The sequence below is a fragment of the Sparus aurata genome, chromosome 17, assembly GCF_900880675.1.
Source record: "Sparus aurata chromosome 17, fSpaAur1.1, whole genome shotgun sequence".
Taxonomy (NCBI): domain Eukaryota; kingdom Metazoa; phylum Chordata; class Actinopteri; order Spariformes; family Sparidae; genus Sparus; species Sparus aurata.
This window is the reverse complement of record NC_044203.1, coordinates 8,351,877-8,377,716: the sequence shown is the minus strand read 5'-3', so window position 1 is coordinate 8,377,716 and position 25,840 is coordinate 8,351,877. Positions and strand designations below refer to the sequence as shown.

The following is a 25,840-nucleotide window of genomic DNA, read 5'->3' as shown; positions in this document are numbered from 1 at the left end:
TTTTCATAATCCCTTTTTTCCCAGGGAGACACTGCAATCACAGGTCAAGGCAGGGTATCTTGTTTGTTACTGATTTTTTTGAGGGGCTGATAATGTTGCCCTGGTTACTGTCACTCTGTTGTAGTTGAATAAGGCAGAAAGAGGCTTCAGGAGATTCCTAAATGTGTAGTTAAGATAAGGTCTTATATAAGATGAATTACACTGTATATACTCGATGTATATACTCAAAATTGCAACTAAAAATCAGAATATGTCAGCCTCTGCTGCTTTATTTTTGATCTTTAAAAAAAAAGTATTTAATTTGTCTCTTGCAAGTCCCCCAACTCCATGGAAGGGCAATACTAAATGAATAGAGTGACACTTTAATGGCTTCTTCTCTATTTAATACTCTATTTAATGTCCCCCTTTCCCTGGGTAACAAAAGGGCTACATTTCTCACATCAGCACACCCGTTCTTACACTGTCCATAGCTCTACCTGAGCACTTTTCACTACTGTTTTGACACATGTCAGATTCTTTTCTGCTCGTGCTTTGAATTTGTTTGAAAGGGAAGAGTTTTGATGTAGTTGTAGACAAAGTAGGTTTCTAACAAGAGTCCAACAGTACCCTTTTGTACTCACTTATAGATATCGGCCACCTAAATACGCCTGGATATTTTCATCAACGTTCATGCTTTATTCCTTGAGAAATAACTGAAATCATGAAATGTGTCCTATCTTGCAATGTTAAAGAAAGTAAAATAAAAATCTGGATCCATCCCGTTATCCAGATCTGCACTGAAAGTTAATGGGATCTATTCTGGGCTGAGACTCATCCTCTATACGAGTTTTATCGAAATCTCTCCAATGGTTTTTGTGAAATCCTGCTGAGAACCAACCAAAAAATGGACAGAGGTGAAAACAATACCTCCTTGCCAGAGGTAAGAGGGGGTTTAATGTGTATTATACCAATTTAATGGAGGGATACTGTAATATTGATGGAAATAAGACATAAAAGAGTGAACTTAAACCAAACAAACTTTACAAAAATCCCTTTTCCTTTCTTCATGGAGCAAAGATATTTGGCACTTGGCAGATTATGTAGTTAGACACAAAGGCTTCAAACATGATGCAGACATTCAGAAGGGTTTCATGGTGTGCCTCAATATGAAGACCAGTTTCCCTGTAGTGTGAAAATGTTAAAGTGTGTCGTATACCTTGTGGCGTGGTGCAGACGTCAACATATGGTCAAAAGTGGTCACATGAAATGAGCCTGGGCCTCAGAGAAAGACAGAATCACCCTACTCATTAAATCTTGGGAAAAAAAGTTTTTCCCCATATATAGTAACAGTGATTTGGCTGATTATTGCAGAATGAGATCAGTGTACAGTGGCTGGGAAGCTCCAAAAGGACTGGGAGCTGCAGTACTTTAACTGCATTACTATCACACTAATTTTCCTTAGTCAGCGTCTTGTCTCACTGCAGTTTTATGGCTGCTGAGAGACTGAACTGAGAGATTAAGGACTCATAACAAGTTGCTTCATGTAGAGTGTCACATCTAATGTCCTCTTGGAGCAGAATGGAATGAGCCATTAGTCTGACCTCTCTACCCCTGGTCTGTGTTAAGTTTCTGAAATGTCACTGTGTGTGGCTGCAGTTAATGGCAAGAAACACTGGCTCCCAGGATGAGGTCAAGGGACCAGTGCACCATATGGAGGATCCACAGTGCCCGCTCCAAGAACTATTTTACATTTGGTGCTGATCTTCCTTGTATAAAGAGAATCTTACATATTGACCAGGTTCCCATCACATATTCCGAATATGGAGTTAAGTCCAGCACCCCCAGAGTCACTCCACAACCACTGGCACTCCCACCACGTCACAACTCTGACAATGGCATTTTTTTTTGCCTTAAATTAAGTAAATGTTGATTGCACAATGTAATGGCTATAGCATAAAGAAACCATCAGCGTTTCCGATTCCTGGTTCCCTACAAACTTCACTTTCACAATGCATTTTTTTCTGCCATTGGCCCAAAAATGGACACTGACTAGAGATCCAGTCATGCTGAAAGCCTGGTAGCATTTCTATCTGCTTTCATGTTTCCATTATAGACTGAATGAATGAATAACCTGATATTTTGTCCAGTTTTATTGGTAGTTGCCACCCTCGGGAAAACAGAAATGACCCAAGTGTCTTTGCGAGTGTCTTCGGTGCCAACAGTGACACAACTTGGGAAAGCCAGCTACCTGACATACAATATGTTTTAAATAGCCATAATTTTGTACATTTAAACAAGTTTTAAAACACAAAATGCTATAATCTGCTGGCACAGAACAGTCTCTTCCTGCCACCTTTTCATGCCCTTTTGGTGAGCGTGGTACTCCTGTGGTCAGTGCTTTAAGTAAGCCTTTATTGACCAGTAGTGCGGAGCCCACCAAAGTGCTGATCGCCTTCCGCCTGCCCCGGTGTGGCTGGCTCACAATCTGTAAACGCAGCACTTGACTGAACACTCAGTGAATCTCTCACTGTCTTCATAGTGGTGGTAAAACCAAACTTTTGCATAACACAAGTTTATATTTAAGTTGTCTTGGCAAAATATTGTATTGGTCAAAAGTTTTACTTCTTTACCCGCAATACCAGCCGGTACATATGGTCAAATAACTAATTAAAACAACAATCAACAATTAGAAGGAACTATTGTAGTTCCCAGCCACCTGCTTCATATATAATCAATATAAACATTTACTACAGTATATCTTAACTAAAATTAATGACAAGCTGTGTGGTTTAACACAAAATATACACTGATACACATTGTTTACAGAACAGAATGTGTTAAAGCCTGAGAACTCCATTGTGTAGCCTTAATTAACATAAATGACTGAGAGGCAATAATGTTTGAAAAATAAATAAGTACTATAAATGTCCAGTAACACCGACATTAACTTCAGAAGGCAGCAGTATCAGATAGAAACTGTCTTTTGGAATACAAGATTTTATCTTGTATTCCCCCCCCCACCCCATCATTTACCATTAAACTAACTAATCATTCACAGAAGTTAACCTTCCCTGTTTGAATTTCCCCAAAACACTGGAACCTTGTTCAGCAATATCTCAAGGAGGATGATCAAGAGTACTTTGCAGTTCATCTTAATCTCTCTGTAATGTTTTCATTAGATAACACAGTAACATAACATGGCCATCAAACAGTCTTCTTGTAATGTTATAAGTAACTTAGTAACTTAGTAATTACCGAACAATGTTTATCACAGGGGGTGACTGAACTCGAATTCTGGTCCTTAAATGACAGAGGTGTGGCAGGGCGGTGAGTTTTCTTTAAACACATTGTTTTCATTGGAACATGTCAGGACTGAATATATCATACAGTATGAACAGTGAAATGATCAGGCTAATATGTGCACAGCGTGAACACTGCAGTATTTTGAATGTTTTTTGTAAAGCTCTCTCTACATGTAAGACATGATTAGAAGGATGTAGAATGTATTCATTATTTCACTCAGATAATGCAAGTGCTCATACATACATCACAGTGCTATCTGATGTTTTTTAGGAAGAGAATAAGGAACAATTGTGTGCAAAACTAATGATTTTATTTATCACATTCTGAAAACATGGAAAATCAATACAATCCCAATTTCCAGTAATCTGTTATAAATAAAGGCAACTAATAACTGACAGCAAAATTGACTGCTATCTCACAATCTTAGCGGATGGCGTTTTGGCGTTGTCGTAAGTTACACTAAAGATATGTTTCTGTAACAACCAATGTTCTGTGAAGTTAAAATCGCCTATCTGGCCAGGTGGTGGTATTACAAGAACGGACAGCCTGGCCGCTAAGGAGTGGATATCTCTGCAATGAAATACACAGGCATTTTGGTTAGACACCATTACTTTTACTTCTTTACACTCTTGCCATTTTTCCATTACACCTGCTTGCCTTGCAGCCTGGCACTGCCGGGATTTGCATTTCGACCACAACTGAGCTACCTGCTGAAAGGTGTGTCTTAAACCAATGATGTGCATGTTCCAATCCCTGCAGCACTATCAAAGAATAACAGCTAACCAAGTGCCTCTGCTAATTCTGCTACAGACACGTTTAATTTCCTATGACTTCTTCACAATCAAAGCCCCCTGTTATTTAGTCATTTACAAGCTTTTGTTATGAAGCAGCATTCAAGGAATCATTGTGTTTTCACCAGGAGTAACTAAACATGACTCCTGAAACAGCTGAAAGTGAACATGATAAAACAGTAAAACACAGCAGATGTTTGAAAGTACCAACAGGACAAGAGAAAGTAAAGAGACATGAGACAGACATGAGTTAAGTATTGATTTGAGGGGGAGACGGGTGCTTCTTATGGGTTGGCCGCAGTTGCAAGATGTCTCCACGGCCTACTTGGAAGCGAGGCGAGCCCAGCTTGGCTCTACTTCCGAGCAGGTCCATCACCAGAGAAGCTCAGCACAGCTCGGCTCAACTCGGTGCAGCACAACTGGTGATAGAAAAGCAAATCAGTAGAGCTTGGTTTGACTCTCCAAACGTGCTAGTGTACTGTACTGTGCTGTACTCCACCTACCAGGGGGCGATTCAGATGTTTTGTCTTCACTCTAGAGGAGCAGTCATGTCGTCCATCTTTGTGTGTATTCAATGGTCTACACTGGAGGTGTAAGAGCTTTTGTTTTACCTCGACTTCTTTATAATTACTGTTCAACTCACTTTAGGACCTCTCACTTGGCAAATAATATGAAAATGTCAAAAGTTTTGTATTCATGGGACCTTGCAAAATCATTTTTCTGTATTAATGTTTTTTTTTAAGTTTTGCCCAGCGTAGTAGAATTCCATAATTTGTTATTCTATTTTATGTGTATTCAAGGCCTCACCAATTAATTGTTATTATGCACGTATTTTTAGTTTTTTTTTTTTAAGACAATCCATCACATGAACTTGGAAAAGTTCTGTGTGGATTTTTGAAGCTGGTACCAGTCTTGATACTTGAGAGTGGAAAATGATGGCGGAAGTGAAAACACTGAAAAACTTTAATTTCTTGTCACTTTTCTGCTGACTAATATGCTATGAGATGATTTACCTGCTAATTTGATTTCGTGAATCTAATCATCTGATTTTAAAACATATGATTATGCACATTACAGAAAGATCCCTTTCGGTTTGTTTGCGCGGTTCACTGATTGTTAAAGTTGTGGCTTTAAGTTGAAGTAGTCTTATATATATATACATATGCATGAGGTGCCTGACCAACCTTCATCGTTAATGAGTGTCTCCATGTGAAGGCTTTCAGCATGGATGACTGTGCATAAGTGGCACTATAATGTGCAATTTTGCATGGGTTTGTGCTGTTAGATCCCGACTATACCCCTGTCCAGGAGGTACTGAACCAGCTCTCCATTATAAAGTGTTAGCTCCCTAAACCTACGGGTTGTTACTTTAAAACTGGATTTAAATAGGGACTGCTTAAGCTAGTAGCGAGGGGACTTGTCTAGATTCTCGCTTCCTATGTCCTAACTTCTACCCTGCTTCTGCTGGCTTAGCACCTCACCTGAATATCTTTTGGTAAACCCTAACCGACTGTTCAATTTGTTGGGCTAGAGTAACCTTTAAGAACTTTCACGAAATTATTTCCTTTCTTTTTACTTCCATCAAATAGACCTAAAATCAGTATCCACAACTTCTACTTTAACTATAGTTGAAGGTTTATTACAAAGATTTAGCAAGGGCAAAGCATAAAGCTCAAACTTATCTCAATTACTATTGGACATTATCCTGGATACAAATTAATAAAGATCACAATTTAGTATACAATAAAGATTAATCTAAGAGAGCTGAGGCTGGTAAGAATAATTAGATGTTTCCCTTCCTGCCGAAAGTCCAAGTCCTTGCAGTAGTCTCGACCCTCGGCCAAGGTCCCCAAATTTCCTCAAAGTCCAACACAGAGCTCCAGTGTCAGAAATTATAATCCACAGTTGGTTGGTAAATATGGTTAATCCTCCTTGTGCTCCTCTACCCTTGGATCCTACTGCAGATCTCTTGAAGTCCATTCTGTGATGATGGGCTGCTCACATACTCCGTTTTGTAGGTTATTCCATGGTAGGAGAATGGAGGAAGAACATCGTCTCCTCTGTTTCTGCATTTGTTATACTCTCTCAGCTGGCCATCTATTTCTGTAGAGAGAGATATTGCTTCCTTCCTTATAAGGTTGTGCAGCCGCTTCCGGTAGCACGATGTTGTACTGGTCAACCGTCAACCTCTTTTTCTTCGAGGATTCATCGTGAAATTTGACATTTAACCCACTTCAGCTTGTATATTACTTTTGTCTGATCAATCTCTTCATTTGATTCAATAACTGTTTCTCATTTGTATAACCTCATTATAACTTGTAATCATGGCAACAATCATTACACATTTGATTATTATTACTATACGCTAACAGCAGAGCTCTTATTTATTTCTTAGTCACTTGTTAGAACTAGGTACTTTACTTGCCGATGGTATATGGCTAGTGTGTATAGTTCTCTCTTGACAGTGCATACATTTTCAAACATGTATGTCGCCGCATCTTGCTTTATGATTGTGTTTCATCAGAAGAATTCATTTCCTTCCAGACAGTCATTCAGAACTCTCTCTGGGGAGGCGGGTAGCTCTGTTTGGCTGTTCTGCACAATTGTCTTCGTACTGTTTTGTTAGTTTTCATTTTTCCATTCAGAGGGAATGAGATAGATTTTGCTGCGTGACCGCAACCTGTTATGTCTCTGCTGCTTCTAGCTGCGTAATGTTTACATACTTCTTTGTACGGCATGCAAGGTTGGACCCCATTGCCTTTCAAGAGATCTTAGCAGAAGTAATTTAAAAAAAGCCTTTAAGCACAATCTATGCATGTAAAAACTGTCAGAATAAACATAATATCCATGGTAAACATGGGGGAAAAATCCAGTCTTTTCTTCCCTTGGCACCCTATGCTTACAGTTTGAAAAATTCAGTGCCCAGATAGCATGTGAGAGGTCGTAAACTGTATACAGTATGTTCATGTTTACCAACCGATATGCTCCGTGGAGCTTCATGAAGAAATGAGAGAAACAACACTTGAAAAACAGAGGGGTAAAAGCAAAAAGGAAAAATTGATTGATGAGTTATGAAATGATCTGAACAGAACCATGTGTTATCATTTAGTGCGTCGTACATTTATCATTTATCCTTCATAACACAAAAAATGTGATTTATCATTTAAAGCTGCAGTCTGGAGTTTTGAGAAAAAAGTGGACATAGCCAGAATATATGAATGATACAGCTCCCAGCTGCCTCCTCCTTCCTCTCTGCTGCGCTGCAGTCCTGCCTTCAAAGCCCCTCCCCACAGAGGAACCTGCTGTGCACGAGCAGGCTTGTAACCACGGTAACAGAGGATGCCAGATAACAGATACTTTTGCGAGTATTACAGTAACCACCACCATAGCCTTGTGGTTAAAACATAGTATGAAACATTTATCAAGCAGGGGCCTTACTTGTCCAGCAGAAAACCTGCAAACAAATATTGCTGGCTTCTGCAAGGTGTGTTCAGTGGTATCCTGGCATACAGGGGGTTGTATTTCATTGGTACCAATCTTGACTTCTAAAAGTTAATGCAAAAACTTTTTCTATGAAATGAATCATATTGAAACCTTGATGCTGCTATTATTCCCTACCTTCAAAGTTTCACTGGCGAATAGTTCTCACGACTCAATATAGTGAGTAGAAATCATTATGTTATTGACAACATCAAAGGTGCCCTTTGTAGGAAAAGTTGGTGTCTGAGTCTCATACCAACTCATCAAAACCTGACACTTTGGGGTCGCAGCTGAGCCGTCAGCCAAAGCGTCAGTTTTTGATGTTTTGGGAAACCTGGGGTGTCATCATTTGACGAGCTGGGACTGAGACTCCAAAATCAACTTGTCTTACAGGTAACTCCTTTAAAGACTGGAGTTTTGAAATCTGGGAATCATTTTTTACAATTGGTCCTTTTGAATTATCAAGCTGCTGTGAATGACATTATGAAAGGATAGCTCCAGCTTTGTAATTCATTTGCCACCAGTTTAGACTCAAATGCACTTTTGCTTCCTTGCTTCTGGTATGAAAGCCCAGTATCAGTGGCAAGGTGAGGAAATGGTTTTGCATTTCCCTACTTGTGGCAAAAATTTCAGGGCAGGAATCATGTGCTACGCCAGGTTAATGTGGTCAATCGACAGCCACACAGCAGACTATTCTTCTCGCTTGCAGTCTTACTTTGTCGATAAACTAATAAGAGATTACCATAAAAATCCTGTTGTGTGTTGCTGTGGTAGCCAGACAAGTGAAAGTAGTTAATAGTTTTACCAGAAGCAGGCCTTTGCTTGTTGCCATGTTCCAAACTATGATGGTACCCAGGCCCTCTGCAGCTTACCACTTAACATCCACTTTACATCTTTTCTTTGGCTCAATAATATTACATCATGTGTACGAGCCCAGTGTTTATGCCTGTAGACAATCTCTTTTCTGATTTCTCCTCTAATCCGTCCAGTCTTTTCCCATCTTTTGTGTGGGTTTGATGCTCAGAACAGCCAGCCAATCAGCCGGGCTTCTAAACAGAACGTCAGGAGACATTTTAAGTAAATCCTTGGAGACGACTCGGGGAAAGGCCTTTGATCAGCTGTTTCATTATGGAAGTGTAGACTAATTTTGCCCGATGGCTCTTGTCTCTTTATAGTCTTTGTGTTGAGCCCATATGTCAGTATGGATTGTCAGATTACATCGCCCACATATCCCTTTTAAGTGCATCTGCACTTGTCCATACCACACAGAACACAGACATTCAAGCTTTATTTACTGGTATATGCTAATTCAATATTTTCTCTGTTGCCTAATATGTCTGTCTGTCCTGTATGGTTCTTCTTTGTTGTGAGTGACTGGTAACAGTTAAACATCTGGATGGGAGCAGCAACCTGTCAGATTAAAAGTGGCCCATGTCTGTCTTCGCAGCTGTTGGGACAGCAGAGCATTTTCAACCTTCCATATTACTGTTGTCAACTACCTGTCTGTCCCTTTTACGGTCTCTCTGTGCGTCTGTGGGTGTTTCACCATCACTGCCCCACATCCTGTCGATCTGTCTGTCTATGCATCTGGCCTCTCGACTTTGGAGTTGATACATAGGAAGAAGAAGCCTGTCAGATTTGTCACACTCAGCTGGCAGTCAGTGTGACACAGAGCCAGATCAGACAGGATGTGACGAATGACACCCTCAGCCTATCTTTGTTTGCGTTTGCTTTTCCAGTCATTTTGTGCATCATTTCACATTTTCTTTCCCTGTGGCAAGTGATGTATTAGATAATTCCTTTGAAAGGGGAAAAAAAACAGAATAAATAAACAGCTTTATTTAATTCAGATTTAGGGTTGTCAGTCTTGAAACATAATGGCAGTTCAGTTGGGGTAAAATAAACAGATGAGGAGTGTGGTTTGTGTGAGGAGCATGCTTAGAATCTATACCATAGAAGGTATTGTCCTACTTACTCTATAGCCATTATGAAAATCTGTTTTATTGTCTATGCTCCAGGTTTTAGGTTTTTGGGTTGTCCGTCTGTGCATCCGTCTGTCCCATTCTTGTCAATGAAATACCTCAGAAAAGGAAATTTGGTTCAAATGCTCAATTGGTCTTAAGGAGGAACTCATTAGATTTTGGTGCTGAAAAGTCAACGGTCAAGGTTGTTGTGGCCCTATGGCGTCCCATTCTTGTGATGGCTATATTTCAGGAATGCCTTGAGGGAATTTCTTCAAATTTGGCACAAACAACCATTTGCATTTATGGATGGACTGATTAGATTTTAGTGGTCAAAGGTTAAGGTCACTGTGCCCTCATAAAACGCATGTATGACAAGCAATTTTGTACAAATGTCCAATAGGATAAAATGACTAAGTGATGACATGTATATCTAAAAGATCAACAACTAAATGAGCCATTTATATCTTTCTGGGTTATGCCATGTTTCACTACTATATTTTTACAGTCGTCGTCTTTAGCAGCCACCATACTGAAGGGTTAAATGGAGGCTATTCAATTGCTATGAGTCAACATTAATTTGATGGGATCCTGGAGATCGTTTAAAGAGGACGCATACGGAAAAAGCAGACTTCAGAGGCACTATCAGCACCAACGACAGTTGACAGTGCGTCTCAGATAAAGTTGATATCATATTGATAAAGCATTTAATAGGTTGTGAACGTGTCATGTGAAAGAGATCCCAATGAATAATTTCCAAGTGTTGTAGTCGCTGTAGTTCTGGTGTGGACAATGCCAACCACTTGAGTTAGAACAATTTTTAAATTGATCTATTCGTAGTTATTGTTAATTATCATTCTTGGTTTGGACAGCCATTCACACATGTGAATAAGAGGAGCCAGGGATCGAAACACAAAAACTACCATTTGTTTCTACCTTACAGATCTCACAGTGTTAATAAAATGCGGACGATAAAGGAGTTAGTGATGTGACTATAGTGAAGCAGGTGTAGCCTGCCGATTTGAGAGACAGATGGGGCAAGGGCGAGCAAAACTGCTGTCTGGACAAATTCAAATTCTTTAGGTAAGAATGTTGATAGAGGTTCTCATTCATCCAGGTCATGATCATTCTATGTGCTGTATCGTAGGCAACCACACTTGTTTCAGTTTCTTGAAGACATTTCACCTCTCATCAAAGAGGCTTCTTCAGTTCTAACTGAATGGAGAGCAGTTGCAGGCTTCTAAACTATGTGTGGGAGTGTCCTTACAGAGTTTTTAGGAACACTTGTGGGTCGTTGACCCAACTGGCCTTCATATGAGTTCATAGGGCTAGGTGAGTCCAGGTGTGAATGGTTATTGAGCTGTTTGGGGAGGGAACTCAGTACTGCATTGTAAGTGGGTGAACCATGAGACACCAAAGCTTTGTTAATGCTGCTATTTCAACCTACATTTAAATGATGGTGTGTTTGCTTGAACTGAAATAAAACACCTGGGTTAGAGGTGTCTGCTTTATCCCTTACAAGAAAACAAGTAACACCTCCCATCCACACAACTGAAAACATGGCCAGAGGTGTAACGTATAGCAGGTGGCAGCATCAAATTCAATGACACAGTCCCCAGTGGGTTATAGAACACCATTTTTACATACTGTATTATAAGGATTATGCTAAATAGAAACTGAAAACATGAAAAAGTCCACCAGAAACTTTTCACATTAAGGGTTAAATTCTCTATAGGGACAGGGACATGTGTTTAATACATAACATGAGGAAACATGTTTTCAACAACAGTCAGACAATTCAGTTTGATGACGAAATAAAACAAACCATCCAGCTGTATTAAAACAGTGACAAATTGGTGATTATTGGAGATTTTATCCCCGTGCAAACAGTAACTTAAAGTCTTTGTTACCTGTCCTTGTAAGACAAACATTGGGCTGAGTCGCCACTGAGGTGTGGGAAAGTTGCTACTGGGCCTTTCTTAACTGCAGGCTGGCCACAAGCCAAGCTTGTTTAACTGGAGTACGGTATGGATGGGCCTAATGAAGCAGACTAAAGTGGATCTTCCATTAATCATTTTGGGGTCTCGTATAATCTTCATTTATTCGTGTGTGACAGAGTGGCTGTGTCCTTAAATGACCTTTCATCTGATGCCAGCATACACGTACTGTACGTTACTGTACATCACCAAACAATTGCTCATGAGCAAGAGTACCGCTTCAAAATATAGACTGTTTGTCCTGAAATAGATAAAATGTCACTTCAAGTATGCCAAAATTAGATGTACTATGGATGCTTGATCAGTTCCTGTATTAATACTACCCTAAAACGAAAGTAGACATTATTGACACTTAACATAAATTCTGTGGGCCTGCAGAAGACCAAGATGTTCACCAAGAGTGGATCAACAATTTGTATTATTATAATCAGTAATGTTGGATTGTTTTTAGTAATTCCGAGCCCTACACGTCACCTTTAGTTGCCATGTTGTTGCTCATTGTAGGGTGATTGTAGAATGTAGTTGTCTTGAATTGCTAAAAAAAAGAGAAAAAAAAGGGAAACAGAAACATTAATCTTTGTTTTCATAAATTCTTTCACTGATGTTTTTACTTTCTAATGATTACATACAGCTGTTGATTGATTCTGCAAGCTAGCTAGTACAGTATCATTAGTAAAAACAAACCTGTTACACTGTTGCAGCTTGGTCCAGTGTTTTTCTTCTCTATTTCTCCATTGTCTAGTTGAGCTATTGTTGTTACCAATCTCTAACACACCATTTATATTAAGCACCTGCATCAATTACTGAGGGTCACTGTCTAACCCATGCTGTTGTCAGTGTCAGCAGGGACCAGCAGACGCAGTCACTCCGATGTACCACCTCACTAATGGAGGCACTGCTGGATGGCAGAAAACACAAATTGGGCGAATGTGTCTATATTTGCTTTACTGCCATCTTTCCGGGAGAATATAAACTTGTTTGTTGTAAACATGCAGAGGAGGCAAAAGTCCTTTTTTCAGCCTCAGGCTGCATCTGCAAACAATCGCCACTAAGATGGGTCGAACTCTATGTAGCCTGAGAGGCAACAACATGCATGAAAGTACTCCCTGCTGCTCCAAACTATCGATTGAACTGAACTGATAGAGTTTAGCATATCGACATTATTATAAATTCCTTTCATTTGGATTTTGACAGCTGGATCATAAAAAGAACACCCATCCCTGCTCTGGCTACCAGATCTGGACCACCTGTGGACCGTAATTCGTTGCTGTATTTTATTTGGGCTTAATGTAAGTGGGCTGTGCAGCCCGTCACTGCTCCAGAACAGTGTCGCTCTGTGGGACATGTTGGACAAAATAGGATTTTTTAAAAGTGAGGTTGACACATCCCCCAGTTTCGAGCTCACAACCACAGTTTATCATATTTGATGAGTGTCATAGCTGTTTATCTTAAATCACCTTCATGACTGCTGTCTTGATCCATGCATTGTTTGGTTCCTTTACAGGGACCCTTTTTGAAAAATAAGACTCAAGATGTTTTTTTTAGCAAATCCAAAAAGAAGACACCGCCTGTGGGCTTACTCAGCAGTGTGTCTGTGTTTTGTTGTTGTTGTTGTTGTTGTTATCATACTGTGTGTCCACAGTTGTCCTCATATTTGAATCAAAGAAATACAATTAAATATCCCCCTCAGTTGTTTAGAATCTCTCCGACATCCACATAGTTCTATTGTCCAGCTGTGAGACACTGGATATTTCCTCAAGCCGACACTGTTAAGAAAAGAGCAGACCACATATACGCAGTCCATGAGAGCGACATATTTTAAATGACTCTTTTTCATCCACCCCTGTTGCAGCAGATCTCTGAATCACATCAGTAGCCCTAGTTCTTGGTTGGTTATGCAATGGCATTCTTAGCATGCTTAGACTTTCAGTGTAACAGATGCGACCAGCCCCATGGTTTTAAAGTCTGTTCCCCAATCCATGTTTGTCTGCCTGACTTCTGTCTCGCTGATAAGCACATGTCCCTGCGTGACCCAGCAGAGGAGTCAGAGCTGACAGTTAGAGTTGCTAGTTATCCCCGTATGTTACAATGGCAGATACAACATGCTTTTAATGCTATGAAAACTCTCCTTACTTTACTCACTTCAGGGAGGTTAGAGGTCACGTACAGCCCAGTAACAGCAGGGCTATAACTGGCAGAGCTCCAATGCCTGGCTTAAGAACACTTGGCCAGACTATATACTTGTGATTATGAAGGTTTGTGTGTTCCTTTCTTATGAGGCCACTTTGCAGAGTTATTTCTATTATATTTGTTCATTTCAAGGCAAACAGACAGCAACACAAATGCAGTATGGTTGACAGAGGGGATTCAAAAAAATTTGAACCATATCAGGTTTTGGTTTAGTCTGAATGAAATCAATAGATTCCGACTTAACTGTTTATATGGATGCTTAATTAAGTGATTAGATCAGATGTGTGTTTAGATGCCCAAAAGCATTTAATCAGAATATAACTTTTGGAAATGTTTTGACTCAAAGTGGTTCTACCCAATGGGAAGCACCACATTTGCTGTAAATATAACAGAGGAAGAGGAGCAATCCATTTTTTTTTCTCCCAACCATTGAGAAAATTAAATTAATTCATTAATTATTTTAATGCAATTTTCTGTTAGGACCCACATCATGTCCTTGTAGCAATGCTTGCCTTTCTGGTGCGGTAGATTCAAGCATCACTCAACTATGTGGGTAATATATTTAAGCCATTCAACCATCGCCACGATGTTCAACAATCCTTAAATCTTTAAAGTGCTCCAAGACTCCCAAAAAAAAACCTGTGTCAGCCACAGACCAGCTCTTCTTTGCTGCTGCCATGTTTCTGTCCCTCTCAGAATCAATGTCACCTAATGTTACCCCCACGTGAGGCGAAGGTGCACGGAAACAATATATCTATTCCTGATCAGATAAAGCATTTACATGGTAATTAGGCAGTAATATTTTCATATTGGATTGTCAAAGGTCAAATTGGTTGAACACCAGACTGGATTAGTCCCTTTTAATCGAGGTGGTAATATGAGGCATTTTTGTTGTGACTGGACTGTGACTCTGTTTCTCAATGGAATATTTGGATCCATGTAAACGCAGCAAATATGGAGTTAGTTTTTTACAAATAAAGAAATGCAGTGATGTGGGCCAGCTAATTGCAGCAGCAGGAAAATATTATTAATACAGATATGGCAAAGATAAAAACAACATTGAGAATTAATATAAGAATCACATTTTGACTGCAATTGTGCTGCTGAGCTTTTCGTCTGTGTTTCTGAGTTCAGTGTTTGCATCTGTTGAAAAATTGTTCTTGGGTTTGACGGATTTTTTAAACCATTCTAAAAGGTTCTGGTGTTGGGTTTAGCTTACCTGGTGGGCTTACGATTGAGGATGTCATCTTTCTGTGAAACCTTGTCTCCTGGAAAGTACAATATTACTATGTTCTCCCCAGTTGTGACTGCATTATGCTCAAAGGTAATGTTTTTGTTAATGAATGACGGGCTCCAGTTGGGTGCCGTGCCGGCTTGAAAAGTACAGGACTTTGGCTTCAGAGTCAGTGATTGACTTTGGTGGTCCTCTGGCTTCTCCTCTAGCGCCACAATGCAGTGAACAGAGTTCACATATCCAGTTTTGACTGAAGTATTTTAACAAGTTTGGATGGATTGGCAACAAACATTCAAGTCCATTTGTTATTACTTTGTTGCTCCTCTGGCTAATGACAGTCCCATCAGCTGCAGCTGCACTATGTGTTCATAGCAAATACCCGATGTTAGCGAGCCAACATGCTAAACTAGGATGTGAACAAAGTATACAGTTATAGCTGCGAAACATCAGCATGTTTAAACACAGACATTAGCATTTAGCTCGAAGCATGACTTTTATAGACAGTATGGTTTAATGTATAGCCTTTAAGACAATGCTTGGCTGAGACTATAATGACCAATGTACAGCATCAGAGCTGCCATTGTGCTCATGGTATTACAATGCTTGAACAAATAACACGTCCTTTTTTGTCTGTTACTGCTGTTTCTACTATTTCAATGACAACTTTGACAGGATGAACTGTAAAAGCGCTTCATTTTCCCTTTTGTATTAAAAATAAAGGCGAATCTGCTGCTGAGGTGTTTCCAGACTTCAGTCTCTTCTACATTGCTCAGACACTGAAGTCTTTCAGCCAGATACATACAGAGACAGCAGACCAGGAGGTGTCCTTAAATGACCAGAGCATGAACAAACATCCACCTTGAGCCTTAAATCCTGTAGTCAAACAGCAAACAACATGTTCCACAGCCTGTCATGACAGCTAGCTGTCCTCAGCTGACCCAGCAGAACCAAACACACACACACACACACACCTACACACACACACACACACACACACACACACACACACACACAGCATAGTTGTAGTGGTTTTTGTCCTCAGATGACCCTGCAGACAGACAGACAGGCAGTCAGTAAGGTCGGGCTGAACTGACTCTTACAGGTTGTCAGCAAAAACAACTAAGTGTGTCAAGTTGGAAGAATGATTTGTTCTTTTACAGGAATGATCTGTCCACCTGATATTAAGGTTTATGCAGTTCAGATGTTTTATGTGAAATACAATATAATATAAACAATCTAACATTTATAGTATAATTGAATGAGATTGAGAAAGATAGAGCATATGATGTTTAAATGTTTCCACCAGAATAGAGTGGTAAAGTCACACTATACAAGAATGTCAATGTCAACTATTGGGATATGCACACTCTGCAGAAATCACAATCTCTTTAATTGCTGTTTCTTGCTGTATTGCTGCTCTGCAGTTGCTCTGAAAAGAATAAATTATAAAATGCTCTGCCATTAGATTAAATAAAGGTAAAAACTATTTTGGGACTTTTGGCCTTTTCCCCGTAAGTTTCCTAGATATTTTTTTTTTACTTACCAATGAATCAATTATTTGTGTATCTTTCCTTTTTTTATTCTGCCAGATTTTGCCCCAGCTTTTTTGCAGCTGGTTTGTCAGTTTGTCAAAATAGCATATGGCTTTCATTATTCAGGTATATCATATGTTTTTAGTTGAAACCTCTTGTTAATCCACATTTGATAGTGATTTCTAAATTGGGGTCTTGGGGCCGGCAGTGGTCGTTTATGGGAATTGAGATGTTTCTCTTCAATATTTTCCTATTTATTTCACTGGTTATAAGAAGTTACAGAGAATATAGAAAGTCAGGATGATATATAAAGTTTGACGTTTTGATGTGAAAGTATATAGTGTGAGACTGGAAGATTTTGCCATACTGCAGTAGCTGTCCCTTTCATAACCCTGGTTGTATAAAACCTGTGAGCAATGCTGCAAACCAGTGAGCAGGACTGCACTATGATAACATCTTTGAATCACTGTGAAGACAGACATAGCTGGCTATTTTTCAATTGATCCTGCAGAATATGTGCTACTAGTAAAACATACTAATATCACATTTTGTTTTTGGTATGGATTGAAACAGGAGAAGTATTATGACGGAAGATTTTATCCATACCTCCAACCCCTAAGCCCTAATACTTTACTGCCCCCCAGGATCCCATTACCGTCTCCATAATGCAAAACATTATCAAAAGATAATCATGAAGTAAATCATATAGACAAAGCTTTGAATGTGTGTTTGGGCCTCAATTCCAGTGAGAAACATTGATCCCCACTATGGGTGAGTTTTTAGCCAACCTGTAGAACTTTGTCCAGGTAAAAGCTCCTTCTCAAACCCTCCGAATGACCTTTAAAGTGCATCATCCTCGAGTTGAAACAATCAAAACAAAGTTCTGTTTGACTCTTTCTATATAAAACCCAAAACCTCTCAGCCAATTAAAACAGTTCTCTAAGAAAACATCAATTAATAACATTAGAGTTTTTCATGTCCTCTTTGCTTGTTCCAGACCTCACTGAAGAAACGATTCCTGGTTGTAACTTTAAGCAATTTTTTCTTATTTCATGAATAGTTTTCAATAAGGATGAAGGTGTTCACTGTCAGGGAGCACTGACATGAGTGCTCTGTAGTGTCTGTCTTCCATTACAACCTGACCGCTGACATCAATACAAGCAGAGCCTGCTGATTATAAGATCCCTCTTCTGATATTGTTCTTCTCAATATTAAACACAGGATTACTGTGTGATAACTCTGTTGTAATGCTGGAATCAATTAGTCCAGTGTGGCAGCCTCCTCCCATCCCCTCTGCTGGACTTCCCTTTGTGTCATCTCCTGTCCTCTTCTTCTTGCTCCTCTCCTCCTTTCTAATCTCATCTCCTTCACTAATATCTTGTGTTCTCTTTTTTCCCCCTCTGTTTCTCTTTCCATTCACTTGCTTCCTGTCTTCTGTTACCCTTTCCTTTCCTTTCCTTTCCTTTCCTTTCCTTTCCTTTTCTATTTGTCAGGGCACCAGCTGTTGTGTGTATCCTTACTGTGATAAGACTTGATAAGAACAGGCAAACGGAGCCAAGATAAGACCAGCTAACTGAGATCTGTCGAGCCTATCCAAACCTCAGACAGGGCGTGTGTTTGTTTACCGTCTGTCTGCAAATTCTTCCCTTCTCTGTCTCGTCTCTCTTGAACTTTTTTAGACCTGCATCTATTTACTTTTTTTGGCTTCCGTCTCTCTCTACAGCCCCATCCTTTTCATTCTATCTTCTTTTTTGTTGCTTTTCCTTCGTTTTCCCCCTTTCTGCTGGTTGTTTCCGTCATTTGCCGGTCTTTCCTTTCTGTGATTCCATTTTCTCCCCCTGTCACACTCCATGTGATCTAGCGCTCTCATACACACATCTTAACTTGTGCGTTCTAAATAACAGCAAAAAGTGTACTTCTAGTTACACTTTTACCAAACCCGCTTCCTCCAGTTCCCCATCCTTCTTTCCCCCCCCTTTTTTATTCCTTTCCCAGACACACAAAGAAGCAGCACTTGGCACTTTTGAAATGTAAATAAAGTTGTGTTGTTTCCTTAGACATAGCCTCCTCCAGCCCTGTTTATTAGGCAGACTTCAAAGTGGCACCATGACATGTGGCTCTATCTCTCCTCTGCTCTGTGAAATAGGGTCACAGGCTGCTCTTGGCTTTCAGAAAAAAAAAACTTTCCCTTTCATGTAAGAACCTAGTGGGTGAGAGGAACTAAAGGGGGCCATGCCAGCCAGTCACCCACCCACCTGCTATCCAGACTGAGACACACACTGCGGCACGTTGTTGTTTTTGTGCTTTTCTCAACTGGTCATTGCAGGCCAGCAGTTAACCCCGCCCGTGTTTTGCTTGGTGTCCCTATCTCAGCTGTTGTTTTCAACAATCTCGTGATTTTATTCACAATTTTTCTCCCTCTGTCTGTGTTTTTCTCTCTTTCTTTTAGCTGCGGTGCCGGTGTGCGAGCGCCTCAGTACCTCGCGCTGATTTGGGGACTGCAGCGACGGAGACAAAAAGGCATTAGAGGAGAATAGAGAGGACGGGAGGCAGAGAAACGCAGGAATAAGCCGGCAAAAGAGCTTGGAGAATCAGAAGAGACAGCATGTTGATTCAAGCTGAGTTTAAGAGACAAACCTGACTGCGGTGGACGCAGAGGCAGACAGATAGACGGAGAGATATAAAGACTTTTTTGCTCACAGGCTGAAAAGAGGCCGAGACGCTCACCTGCAGCCGGGCAGGTTGGAAAAATTGAGAGACAGTCAAGAGTTCAGTTTGCTGACCATGGCTGTAGGCCTGCTGCTGGGAGGATAGAGTTCAGTGCATTGCATCTTCTTTAACCTTCATGCATCTTCTTCTAACCTGAGCCCCACCCCAACTTAGTGTCTCCACATAAAAAAAGATTCCATCTCATTTTTATGTGCTCCGCTTCCTCTTATCCATCACTATCACTCCACAAGTCCTGTGCGCTCAGCAGTAGCAAGCCTTCCAAAAGACCATACAGACTGGTAAACTGGTCAGTAGTGTTCTTAGAGAACGAAAGGTGACTGTACGACAGTCGTATGACCGACAGTTAACTTTTATTCCCGCACATGGACTGTTGATGAAGAATGATGGCAATGAGATTGGCAGGCACTGCCCCTTCCTCTTGGCCACCCTCCCTCCCCCCAGCAGCCTCGGCTCGGACCGGTTAAGGTTTGTCCATTGGCATCCATCGTAGCATCGGCAGCAGCTGGCAGAGCGCGGGAAGGAGCAGTATGCAGGAAACTGACTTACCAGCCACAAATGCCTTTAAAGGTAAATAATCAGAGTGCACAACTGTGTGTGTGTGTGTGTGTGTGTGACTGTATTAATCTATATATCAATCTGTGTCTCTGTGTGACCACAGGCCGTGACAAGTCCTGGATTTGTGGGGTGTTAAATTACACCCACCCTTTAATTCACAGTCTCTTTGTGACGATACATATGAATGATGAATGATGAAAGTGAATGATGGACTGAGACAAGGAATTCCCCCAAGATTACAATTTTCATAGTTCATACATATTTTCTTTTAAAAAGATACTAAAAGCAGAATAATGTATTAACCAGTCAACTGAAATGGTAAAAAAAATGTATGTGCAACCCCTTACAAGGCAGATTGCTGTAAGGATAATGCTTAAAGTGACACTGGCTGCAGATGTACAGCGATGTACTAACAATGTGTAGACTCATAAACATAATCCCTCTCAATCATTAGTTATAACCCACTACTACATGTGTACAGTGATGTCTGTATCTGCAGAGACCCTGCTCTCTGTATGCATTTTATTATTATTGTGCTGTGTTTGGGACATTTCTCATCATCAGCGATTAATTGTTAAGTGCGTCAGTATTTGACAACCTGGTAATGAGACAACAATCAACCACTCCAGAAACACCTACTGAACCTTTTAAAGGACTACTTATAGACCATTCAAAGGAGGAGGTATATGGAGGAGCTACATGAGATGTCAACGTAACCAACTGTAGTCAGCTTTTGCTAAAAAAAACCTCATGTGTGTCAAAGTATAGCTGTGTCATAAATCACTTCCTATTTGCCAAATAGTGCACTCTATTTAAAGCTGCTGTAAGAAGTTGTCGTTTTAGGTAACTTCCTATACGTTTTGCAGTCCGCTCCCTCCTCTACGCCACCACATGACCCCCGGCAACAAAGCAACAAACAGGAGGATCCTGCTCTCTGTGTGTTTCCTGAGCAGACAGGAAAGCCTCTTTAAGGAAGTCTCTGTCCTGATTGGATAAAGTAGGCAGGGATACTAAAAAAATGCATTTTCTCTTTTTACCACATGAGACATGGGTAACTAAGCTTTGCTATCCTTTTTTATTTTCCAATATTGGCCAAACTTCTGACCACAGAAGCACAAGAAAGACATTAATGTATACACTCTATAAATCGGTGGTGAAGGTCCTCAGATCTTTTCTTTCAGGAAGAGTAACAATACCTCAGAGTGGAAATACTGTTAGTCCTTAGCATTGGCATCTAAGTATACTAACGGGAATAGAAATAAAAGTGCCATGTCCACTGCCACACACACATGCACTAGCAGTGTAAGAGGGCGTGTGAGCACCCTGATTCTTGATGTCAGTCTGCTTGTCCCAGACACACCAGTTGCCTCACCCAGGGGTCCAGAGGCTTCAACGTTCTTGTCGTCTTCAGAGTCTGATTCCAGCTCTGGTCCTTGAGCAGAACCTTGCTGGAGTGTAACTCTCAGATTCAACGGCACTGGTGTTTCCTGTTTTAGTAAGTTTTGAATGAGAGAATGAGGGAGTAGATTTTGTCCTTTTTTCACAGCTGACATTCTGACTTGTCAAAGTAGGAAGAGCGTTACCAATATCATTAACGATGACTCTGTTCTTTTTAAGTGTGCATGCAGACTCCTAGAGAACAAGCTGTTTGTGAAGCCTGATAAATGTGAGTTCCATGCTTCGCTGTCAGTGTCCCAGGTAGTGTGGTCACTCAAAGAAAGCTAAAACCAGTCCTCGCCAAGATGTAGGCTGTGGCTGAGTGGTCGACTCCAACCTCGCTCAAACAGCTACAATGCTTCCTGGGCTTCGCCAACTTTTACAGAAGATTCATCCAAGACTACAGCAAGGTTGCAGCCCCTTTTACCTATCTAACCTTCGCCTGTTCTCCTTTTATTTGGAGATCTGATGCTAAGGCAGACTTTCTAAAGTTGAAGGGTTTATTCACTGTTGCTCATGCATCCTGACCCATCTCAACAGTCTGTGGTGGAGATAGATGCCTCGGACTCCGGTGTGGGTACTGTCATCTCTAAAGGCAACCCTGACACTCTAAATCATACCTGTGCATTTCTCTCCAGATGCCTCTCCCCTGCACAGTGCAAATATGACATGGGCAGCACTTTATAGCACAAGTCAGCATTCACAAACACATCCATATACTGGTGACAGAGGCTACCATACGCAAGGTGCCTTTTCCCCAAAGATACTTTGGCATGTAGACTACAGCCCGGGAGTTGAACCAACGACCTTCTCATTGGTGGCTGCCTGCCCGACATCCTAAGCCACAGCCGGCCCGACTGGTTTCCTGTCATTAAACCACTCTATAATTTGCTCCCTCATCTATAGATGCGTCTATACACAAGCAGACTGCAGACTATATGTGAGGTTACAATTTCTCTGTGTGTGGAGATTTATGAGAGAATCAGACGGGTCGTTGAGGTGAATAGTTCACAGCACTGCAGAGAGGAAAAAAAAAAGAAGCTTAGTGGAAATATTAGGCACCTCAGAATTAGCTTAACCGTTTCTCATTAAAACATAATCACTTACTCTAATTATTATTGTTGTAATTGAAGTTGTATGCAGGCATACGGAGGCCCTCCTCTTCCTCTGGGGAGTGACTTCCCTTCTTTCAGCTGAACTATTGCTCTGACTGAATATCCGCAACACAGGACTGGTGAATAGTGAATGAGCAGGTTCAGACTCGTGACATGCTGACCAGCTTCAGTCGGATCATGAGATGAAATCTGTGTATTTTGATTTAAATCATGATGTTTCAAGAAGTAGTTTGCAAACTAAATCGACAAAAATGAATAGAAATTTTGTACAGCCCCCAGACCCCATGTGCTGATAGGGATGTTAAAGTGGCTCCATAACAGGTGCAGCATGGACAGCAGGAGAGTGAAGGAGAAACGCAGTCTGTACACGCCCACACAGTCCTGATAGGAGATCTAATCAGCCAAAAATGATTAAAGTCACCAGTGGGGGTTTTCCATGGCTGTACAGGGGCTTTAAAGGTTGGTTCAACTAGCTGACAAGTTTCCTGTTGTACTATGTAGCCATGGAAATAGTTCTAGTTTTATTCATCCAGGTTTGATATATCAACTGTGAGGTTTCAGCCAAATGACATTTTAATCAAATGTAATCTTTTTTTGTAAAGTTATTCTTAATAATACATATAATAAGTTGTACTGTGCATTTCTGAATACTCAAAGGTGCTTAATACCTGTCAGCAGGTTGGATAAGTCGTAAAATTATATTTAAAGAAAATGTTTGGTGGGTTATCTGCTGAGGATTCATTTTTGAGTCTCACAAGCTGAAGGAAGAAGCTGCTCTGTAGTCGGATGGTATGATACTGAAAAAAAGAGTTTACTTGTCACATACAAAACCGCAAATTGATCCATTAACTCATCACTACGCATCCTTAAAAGAGCTGTGTTTCAAAAAGAAAAGTACTGCAGTGTTACATTTTTTGTAAGTGTTTGCCTCTGTCTTTCACTCACCTACAAAAAAACAAATTCACCTGCTAGCCAGATCAAGTTCTTTATTAGAGGAGGTGGTGATGCTCATTCAGTTTTTGTTGGAATCAACGAAAAGAAGTCACTTGAAGCTGCTTTAAAGGGGAATTTCATCATTGCTATTCAGGCAACTGGATGTGCTACTGCATGGAAACACCTTTTAGTGTGAAAGTGCTGTGGGAAGTCTGATAAATACACTCAAGTGATGTCACTTTGTCAGTCAGAGTCAGCACTGATTGGGGCATAAGACTACAAGTTGAGAATCCAAAAAATATCAAAAATTCTGGATGTGTGGAGTTAGAAAGAAGTGAGCTTACCAGACCTCGGCAGCCTGCTCTTCATCTCTGCTGCAGGCTAAATGCTTCAGGCCTCACCAGCATCACACATGAGAATCTTTGATCCAACTGTCTGTGTTTGAGTAACATTGTGGCCGATTTGGAGCCAGATTTTGACAACGAGGATGTGTGGAAAAAAGGAAAGGAAAACATGTCTCTGGTTGTACTGCATCAGTGTTGATCCTTTGTGTAAAAACTGGCCTTTGTGAGTCTGGCAGTGTCGCTAAATCACTGGAGCGGGGCTTTTTCAGAATTGATGTCATATTTAGGATAATCCACAGACCTCACTATTGGCACTTTCCATTTGAATGGCTGTCACAAACGTGTTTGTTGTCCCATGTTTTCTTCATGTGTTGCTGCGTCTGTCATTAAAATGTAACATGCAATCTTATGACAGGGTGTTCTCTTTACCCCACTGTATGGGTTGTGGAGGCAGATATCTTAGACACACACACACATCTCAAAATATGAACACATCAGACCAAGACTATTTGTACAGATAGATACCACTAGGTCGTCTTCTGTATGTTTTCCTTCATGTGAACAAACAGCTACTTCAGACAGATTTAAGCAGATATAAACCCGTGAAGGTGACTGATAACATTTCCATTAACATTCTCTCATGTCACCTCCCAGCCTGGATTATCAAACTGCTCCAACGATTTTCACATTCTGACATTTTCTCTTTGATCGCTGAGAGTTTGGGATCCTGCTGTGATGTTTCCTTTGGCATCGTTAACAATAGCACATATAGGAATGTGCCTCCTCCACTCACCACTGATCTGTCAAAGCTATTTGACTTGCAGCCGAAACTCGCTCACTCGCTCAACAACCAAGAGTGTGGAGCAGTTGACAAGACCTTTATTCTGTGGGAGATCGGTATGAAGGTCCTGTCAACGATCTCGGGAGCAGACATCTCACTCTGTGAGTTTGTAGGAAACCACACTGGCAGACTGACTTATAGCTTATCTGCTCTCTGTTGTTTCCTGGGAGTTAATTTACCTAGTCATAGAGCCTTGTGTCGCTGGCGTGCAGTGTGTGTGCTGCATGGTTAAGAATTTGATGTAATGTACTTGAAATCTTCTCTCTCTCACACACACACACACACACACACACACACACACACACACACTCACTTGCTTATTTGTAGATACACGTAGGCATCCCGCTGTTACTATTAGCATGGTCAACGACTGCAGATATGAAGAAATCACTCCAGAGCAGAGCCTTCTCGCTGTTCTCAAAGCACAAGCATCACATCATTCATGGGCTGAGAGTATCGTGCCCAGGTTAGTTCTGGTCAGGCTCCAACCAAGGCCCTGCTGGGTTGAAGAGGGGAATGAAGTCATCGAGTGCTAGTAAACAAACGTGCTGACATTCCGATAAAGGTAGACACCAGTGGCCAATAGCTGCAAGGTTAATGTAAGGTTTTGTTTACTGCAGGGGGTTCATATGAGGTAAAACACACAACCACATAAACACACAGGCTTTTAGCCTTCCACTGGTCATAGCCAGGTCTGTGTATCTGTCTGTATACTTGTGTTAGTGTTAGCAACACTGGAAAATAACTGTGCACTCCCATCACACTCTTTCAATGTTTTCTCCCTTACAGTACTGTTTTCCCTTCTTGGCTCCATTCTTGCCCCTAATCATAATTGCTTCATTCGTCCGTCCTTCTGTAAATGCCAGATGCACACTTTCTGTTAGCAAAACAACACCACTTATTCTTTCCCTGTTTATTTTCACAATAGTCTTATCCATATCTTCCTCTCACCATTTCATGTTCAGGTTCTTTATTGTCATATGCAAAACGGTTACGATGAAACAGTCATTTGCAATGAAAGTCTTATTTCTCAGCTTTGCTCTTCAGGATATTGTTGGGTACAATGGTAGGACAGGTTTGGTTACAAGAAATGAATTACTACTAAAAGTAAATATTCAAAATAATAAAGAAAATTATTAGCTAATAAAACAATAAGGCACCACCCTAGAATGGGGGACCAATAACCAAATGGGAAAACAGTCTCAAGACGGGGTATGAACCTTAAAATGTGAATATTTATAAAATATTTAACATTGTGAAGTGAAGGAAAATAAATCCGAGCACTAACCAGCTGTAACGACAACACATATGCACAGATGATCACAGAAAACTGCTCTCGACTGTATAATAGTGTTCATTTTACTTTAGCAAAACTGATCAATAATCAATAGTACTTGAGTAAATAAATATTTATAATT

General features: G+C 40.6%; 1 protein-coding gene across 2 annotated transcripts in view; it reads left to right on the top strand.

Annotated features, from left to right (window-relative positions):
• The window catches only part of ldlrad4b (low density lipoprotein receptor class A domain containing 4b), a 244,340-nt gene that overhangs the window by 67,263 nt on the left and 151,237 nt on the right, over positions 1 to 25,840 (top strand). Inside the window, exon 2 of one of the 2 annotated variants that reach the window (XM_030393472.1) lies at positions 18,917 to 19,764. The exons of the other annotated variant lie outside the window; for it this stretch is intronic. Within the exon in view, the coding sequence (XP_030249332.1) occupies positions 19,725 to 19,764 (40 nt within the window). The 5' untranslated portion in view covers positions 18,917 to 19,724. The remainder of the gene's footprint in view (positions 1 to 18,916; positions 19,765 to 25,840) is intronic. 2 annotated transcript variants of the gene reach the window in all.